At 44.9% G+C, this 7086-nt stretch overlaps 2 protein-coding genes across 2 annotated transcripts in view; one reads left to right on the top strand and one right to left on the bottom strand.

Moving 5' to 3' along the window:
• rfx3 (regulatory factor X, 3 (influences HLA class II expression)) overlaps positions 1–1942 on the bottom strand; it is a 13983-nt gene extending 12041 nt beyond the window's left edge. The window contains 1 exon segment of the mRNA XM_049020353.1: positions 1797–1942. Coding sequence (XP_048876310.1) covers positions 1797–1942 — 146 coding nt within the window.
• Positions 1943–4570: 2628 nt separating this feature from the next.
• On the top strand, positions 4571–6673 carry m17 (IL-6 subfamily cytokine M17). The gene is made up of 3 exons (XM_049021516.1): positions 4571–4693; positions 5591–5724; positions 6033–6673. The coding sequence occupies exons 1-3, from the start codon at positions 4642–4644 to the stop codon at positions 6456–6458; spliced, it is 612 nt and encodes a 203-aa protein (XP_048877473.1). The 5' UTR covers positions 4571–4641; the 3' UTR covers positions 6459–6673.
• The last annotated feature ends 413 nt before the right edge of the window (positions 6674–7086 follow it).

The raw sequence follows: 7086 nt of genomic DNA, 5'->3' as shown, positions 1-7086 counted from the left end.
CAGTGTCATTTATTATCTGTGTACTAGGGAGTCTCTAGCAGCCGAAACCAAATTCCTTATGTGCTCCAGCACACTTGGCGGATAAAGCTGATTCCGATTCTAAGCTTGTTTAAGGTAGGCTAGGCTAGGCTATGATGTTTGTTAGGTTTACGATAAGTTTGTAGGAACGTAACTCCATTGTAGCCTGGGGAGAGGCTGTATAACCAAACAGTCCCTGTTTGTCATGCTGTTTGTTAAAAAGGGGCTATTCAGAGGGCAGGAGGGCAGGGTCAGGTAGGCAAATAGTTTTGCACTTCATCAATCCTCTCGTTCCTCAATGCGTTAGGGCAGTCTTTCTCAACCCGTTCCTTGGACAGCCGGCATTTTCGTTCTCTCTCAGCTGGGAGCTGGGAGGGAGCAAAAACATGGACTATCTGGGTGGGGAGCTGAGAGGGAGCAAAAACATGGACTGTGGGGCTCCGCATGGACCTTCTTGGAAACACTGTCTTAGAGAAACATTTGGATCCATTTTCCTCTTTCCTCCTTCTCAGTTGTATGCAAGCGGCGTACCCCTTATTTTTTTTTTACTAGTAGCTTGGAATAAACCATATTCCGCACAAGCCCATCCTGAAAATCCTGGCAGGAGTAAGCACGCCCCCTGCTGGTTCTCTTCCTGTCCAACTTTTTTTTTTTTTTTGGATGGAGTTCATCCTGTCACCACATAACCACTCCTTCCCCTGAGCAGGGGCACGGCTTCCTCCCGATAAAGGTGTGTCGCGATTCTGCTGCCGCCCCAAGCAGAGCCGCTTTTCCGCCGCCCATCCAGACCTGTGGTTCTGAGCCCCGACTCGAGTTCTCTCTGCCTTAGGATCGGTGCCGTGAGCACATCCTGCCGTAAGGCCCAAACATCTGATCGTGCACGGCACTCCAAAAAAAAACCCCTTCAGGGTCAGTGATCTAATGTTAGATGTGCCAGAATCTGCAAGAAAGAAAAGGGGGGGGGGGGGGGCGGGACTTTCCTCAGCAGACTGCTCAGCACTTCCTGTGTCTGGGGCACCTCGAACCCGCTTCCAGCGCAGCTCGTACGTTTGTGCGAATTCACTTGAATTGACTAGGGTGCTACTCATATACACCTGATTACTAAATGCCTATAAAACAATTAATGACTTAAATAACATTTGCAAAAATTCTATGAATTGCATGAAGTGCTACCTGGAGTGTTTTTTGAAAAACACAGGAGAAGCGTAACACTAAACTGAAATACTGGAAACATTGTGTGTGTGGGGGGGGGTCTCACTTTGTGTGTCTCCCTCCCCTGCCAAACCTTGTTTTGTTTGGTTTGTGGTGCACCTCGGACTCCCCTGCCCTGAAAAGGGAAAGGTCACTGATAAAGGTCAGCTTTGCTTTTTCAGATCCACTCCCCCCTGCCATCGCATGCCTCTGTCCTTGAGCCAAACCGTGCCACACCCAAAAGACCAGGCCTTCCTCCAAAAAAATTATGGTTTATCAAAACACTTGTATCTGCACTCTTTGGCTGTGATGGTGCCGACAAAGTTTCTTTGAATTTAACTGAAAATGAGGTGAGGTTTGGCAGGAAGTAGGGCAACTCTTGTCTTCCCCCCCTCCAAGGTCTGACGCTTTCCTGTGCCTCACTGGCGTCTCTCTGTTACTCTATAGGTCCCAGGGCTTTGATCTGGAGCCATCCGGCAGTGGAGGGGGGGGGGGGTCATGGCTGTGGTGTGCTTTTGCAGAAACCCGGCCACAATTCAGGCCACTGGGTGAGACAGCCAGGTACCAGAAAGCAGCTCGGAAAGCACCCCGCTGCCCCGTCCCCGATGCCGACAATGAGAGAGCCAGATCCGGACGCGTTCCACTGCTGATAGGGCAGCTGTGGAATTCCCTCCCCTGTGACTGGCTGCTGCTCATGTTGCAGTGCTAAGCTGACTTCATCCTGGAACATCATGTCTGTCAAGTTAGTGTCTTATAGTGATTCATGGAGGAGGAAGGAAGATGCTATATGCTGATGTCATTGATGGTTCTGGCTTGTTTTGGCATCCTGGATGAAATCTGAGTAACCTGTACAGGCACCCTGTCGGACCCCATGAACGATGCTGACCTGGGAATTTGTCCGTCTTGCCCCCCACAAGTCCATCCTGAAAAACCTGACAGGAGTAAGCACGCCAAGCGGTGTGAACCGGAAATGTATTTCCAGGCTTTGTTTTGGGCCTATAAGAGCCAATGTAATCCATCTAAGGTCTTATTAGACCTGATTAATTCAAAGAAAAGAAATACCACCTTAAAAGGAAATGTTCTTTTAGATCTATAAGATATTCTACATCCGGCCAATGAGATATGCTGCCTGCTGCTGACGATAGCTGAGGATCTGCTTATCTTGTATCTGTGACACAAATACACAGCCACTTTGCCTGGTGGTTTTAGGGATGCTATAATTGAAACATAACAGGGCCTCAACAGCAAAATTGACCTCAAGCAAATTTCACATGGCAAACCAGATGCTCATATTTGGGAAATTACCTGAGGTAACTCACACACACCCTTCTGAAGAATTAGCATCATGCACACAGCTAAGAGTAAAAAAAAACAAACTTTTTTTCATGCTGTAGTCTTCACTTTGGCTGAAACCCACAACAATGATTACCAGGAAAGCTCACAGCCTGACTGAAAATCTCCGATGCCACCAGCCTCTTTTTTCAATCGATGTTTTTTTTGTTTTTTTTTTTAATTTCAGTTAAGTTTTGTTTCGTAAGAAAAGGCACTTCGAATAAATGTGTCAAGCTCCCTGCAGCAGCAGTCATGAAAACATTGCACAGTGGCTAAATGCCTGAACCAGAACTCAATTCCTCCCTCAAACAAATACAGATCTCCTAGGTGCATCAACAAGCATCAAGATGGCCTTAGCAGTGAAATATGTTACAGTGTCACATATGATCCAGGTGCTTATTTTCACACCAATGTCTATGAATACTGGGAAACCATCGCTATCAGCCACGAAACTGTGAATGCACAATGGAGTTTAGCGGACCATTCATGGTTCCCCTTATCGCTCGTTCAGTGCCATGAGAAAGGCTGCTCGGACATAATCACCTTCCATTATACATCTCTCGTTTACCATTTTGGCTGCTGATGCAACATTTGCACAATTTCTGAATGTTAAAAAATATGTTTTTGTACAAAGCTGCACCATCTTATTACTCGTTTAGAGTTATTTATATAATGTGCCTTTTTTGTAAGCCGTAAAACTTGGAGCCACATAGTCTGGTTCCACATGTATACAGTTGAGATGACGATAAAGTTGACTTTGACTTTGACTCAGCGTTCTAAGTATCATGACCACAGTTTACCAAGCTGATTCACTTCTAGAAAGTGCTCCAACCTGCACAATACCTGGAGCCTGTCCTGCAACAAAAAACTCCTCCTGCCCCCAGCAAAATGGCAGTTTTCTACCTTTTTTTGAGCTCACTGTCCCATTTCTGCTCAACCCCCTCCTCACTAGCAAGGTTTCACTAAAAGAAAAAAAAAGATAGTTACAACTTTGCCATTTTACATCATTCTCCAGGTCAAACTAGGTGACACTGAGTCTTAGTGAAGAAATTATGTTACACTTTCCTAATCTTACGTTTTAATTCAGGAACACGGCTAATTGTTCTGAGAGTGTAAGAATGTGACCTGGAGTAAAGAGGCTCTTTGCATCTTTGAATTAATAAATAAAGAGTGTACAAATATTCTATCCTTTCTTGTAATGACTGTGCTTCTATAATGAATTTTAAAAGGTAGCACTATTAGTAGCATTTTAGCTTTTGTCAGTGTTACCTTGCTTGCAGGACTGTGTGATATTTTTATGTAGCTTTAAGGATTTGCAACAGTTGTTGCAAATGTTTTCTCCTTTGCAACATAGACTGTGCAGGGTAAAGAACCATTTCTAGATGACCAGACAACCGCAGACATGAGATGCCCAGCGTGCTGTGACGTTTCTCTTTGCGTGTGATGACGTGATTCTACTACAGCATCCTATTGTGAAAGTACTCCGGGCAGCAGGGGTTAAGGATCTTGCTCAAGAGCCCAGCAGTGGTGTGATTACTCTGATCCCATGGCTTTTCAACCCACAACCTTCCAGACACAGATCCATCCATCCATCTGTCCATCCATCCATCATCCATCCATCCATCTTGAACCTGATTCTCCTGCTGATGGTTACAGTTAATAATTATCTTTATTACTCATGACCCTGTTCTGGATAACTGGCTGGGCAGATTAGTTTTATTATCCATGTTCATGCTAAATAATCCAACTAATACAGGCTGCAGAATCTCAAATATAGCCGGGTCACTGACCGTGCACATGTCTCTGAAACACTTCCTACAGATGAATATTGTGCTCTGAATTTGGGCGAAGCCGTAAATCGGTTGTTGACTGATGCATAGAAGGAAGGGTGGAGGCTAGTTGAGGTGGGGGTGTCCATAAGGATGAAGGGGAGTGAAAGTCCTGTTGCAAGTGTAGCAATGCGATTCTCAGAAGTATTGCCCCACATCGACATTACTGCGTCATTTCCTCTTATGACAAATCTGTGGTTAGACTTAAAAAGTTTTTGCGCGGCGCCGATCATGAGTAGTTACCACCGAGCGAGCCGGTGTCACCACATGCATGATGCCAGGTCATAGTTACCGTCTGCTCCCAAGTGCTCAACAAGCTGTAGGTAAGTACCATTAAGCAGTATAGCCCTGGTCATACCATCATAGCCTAGAGCTGGAAGCCAGGAAGTCTGGTTTGGATGGTGAATATGTGTGTGTGTGTGTGTGTGTGTCTGTCATTCTGTCTGCTCGAGCCCATGCGTGCGTGTGTGACACTGCCGGCTGGTGTGTCGGAAAAGAACTTGCATACATTGGTGCTGACCATAGCCTGGTGCTGGTGTTTCGGAGTTGGAGCTCTTACCCTGATCGGCTCCTAGACTTTCAGTGGTTTACCGTTAGCGCTGCGCTAGCAAGCAACATTCCTTCGTTCCATCTACCAGCGGTACCACTCAATGGTCCCTGAACGCTCACTCGTGTTGCGCTTTGTCTTGTGATTTCAGTTGATGTCTTACTATGTTCACGCTGTGTTTCAAAGGCGTCGTATAGCTCTTGCTCCAGTGCTGCTTATACCAGTGACTGGGCATTCGCTGGAATCTCAGCCAAGACTCATTTGCAGAGGTGGAGGTTCCAGGTCCAGAAAGCACTAATCCAGACCAAGATTTTGTTTCAACCAACCAGTTGAGTGCTCTGTGACTGTGATTCTTTATACCCAATCGGCTGGTTGAAACAAAATCTTGGTCTGGATTTACACTCTCTGGACCTGAAATGACCACCTCTGCTCAATTGTATATTGCTGTCAGCAAAAGCACCTGCTTAGTAAAGACATTTAAGTGTTTGCATAATGTGCAATATATTGATTATTTTTACTAAGTTTTAAATGTCAATTATTACTAATGCTATTAAATATCGGTGTAGTTAGGTCTATCATCTACTGCCTTAACTTAAAATACGAAATGATAAAGTGTGGTAAAATAAGTGTCCTTGCAGTGTCTGTAACCTTAACATCTTCATGCTCTTCACAGCTTTGTGGTTGGTTCTGCTGGTCTACATGAGTAGGGCTGCTGCATGTCGCAGTGAAGCAAACTCTGTTTTACTGAAGAGCATTATGCTTGCTGATCTAATGAGGAAGGACGCTGGGGAACTCCGCAGAACGTATGTAAGTATGCATCTTCCATAGTGATGGATATGGCAGCTGGGACTCTCCACCACCAGCTTTATAACTGCTACAGTGACCGCCACAGAATAACCCATGAAACATGGAAGACTTTTATGTAAACCTAGACTATTGGTCTTGTTTTCTTCTTAAGTAAATGCCTGTTGCAAAAACTCTTGCAGTTTCCACTAATATATTGCATTAGACTAAGCATTTTCGAATGATTTGTGCAAGACAGCACTCTTGTTTGGTAGAAACGCATATAATTAGACTTCCTTAAATTTATATTTTGCTTGTCTGTTGATTCCTAGATCAGACGCCATGGGGATTTCACGAAGTCATTCTGCCAGATGCCAGTGGATAACGCCCCAGATCCTGAGATTACTGGTTTTGAACCTGCAGAGAAACTTCAAAGTATATACACCAAACTCAAGCTGTTCCAAGAACACCTGGCTGCGGTCCGAGAGCAGCAGACACAGCTTCAGGACCCCTCCAACTCACTGCTCAGCAAGCTGAGGAGTGCTGGTGAACGCTTGGGCGACCTGGCAGGGAACGTCAAGACAGCCCTGCAGTGTCTGAAGCCCAACGAGCTCATCACGGTGAGCTCCATAAGCGACTCACCAAGGAATACCTTCCAGCAGAAAATGTATGGCTGTGTGGTTCTGACAAGGCACAAGGAATTCCTGTCTCGAGTTCATCATGAGCTAAAGAACCTCAGGAACAAAGTTGGACGATGAACTGTCAGGTTCTCAAATAGCTCCAGGGGACATTTTTGGGTTCCGTTATAATATGCCTATAGACCAAAGAAAAAAGATGTTGTACATTTTTGTATACATATTTATTTTATTTAATTCTTAATTTATTAATGTGGTCTGAAGCTACTGTTCACTAAAGACTATTCCAATGATCTGCAGGGTGTCATTAAAGGTGCAACTTCCTTTCATTTATAAAACAGCTCTCATCTGTTTTATTGCAATATGACCCACGAATCACCCTCTGCCATAATATTAAATTGAAACCTGTTGATTTTGATATATGATGATTATGCATTACAATAGGAATGAGCTGGTGAGTGATACGGACACAAGGGGGCACTGTTTTCTCTAGGACAACATTTAGGTAAGGGCTGGGTTCGAATTCAGGGGCTGCATCTTTCTAAGGCTGCATCAGAAGACTGAACGCGTCACAGGGACATCCCAGGGCTGTCCTAATTCAAAGACTCCTTCAAACGTGGCCCAGAAATACATTCTTCTTTTGCCCATTCGTGAAGGATCCACCTGCTGACTCCATCCACCTTTGCAGCCCAACATATCCCAAGATTCATTGCATGGACCTTCGAAAGATGCAGCCTCTGAATTCGGACAC

Source organism: Brienomyrus brachyistius, chromosome 7 (genome assembly GCF_023856365.1).
Source record: "Brienomyrus brachyistius isolate T26 chromosome 7, BBRACH_0.4, whole genome shotgun sequence".
Taxonomy (NCBI): Eukaryota; Metazoa; Chordata; class Actinopteri; order Osteoglossiformes; family Mormyridae; genus Brienomyrus; species Brienomyrus brachyistius.
This window is presented reverse-complemented; position numbering and strand designations above follow the sequence as displayed.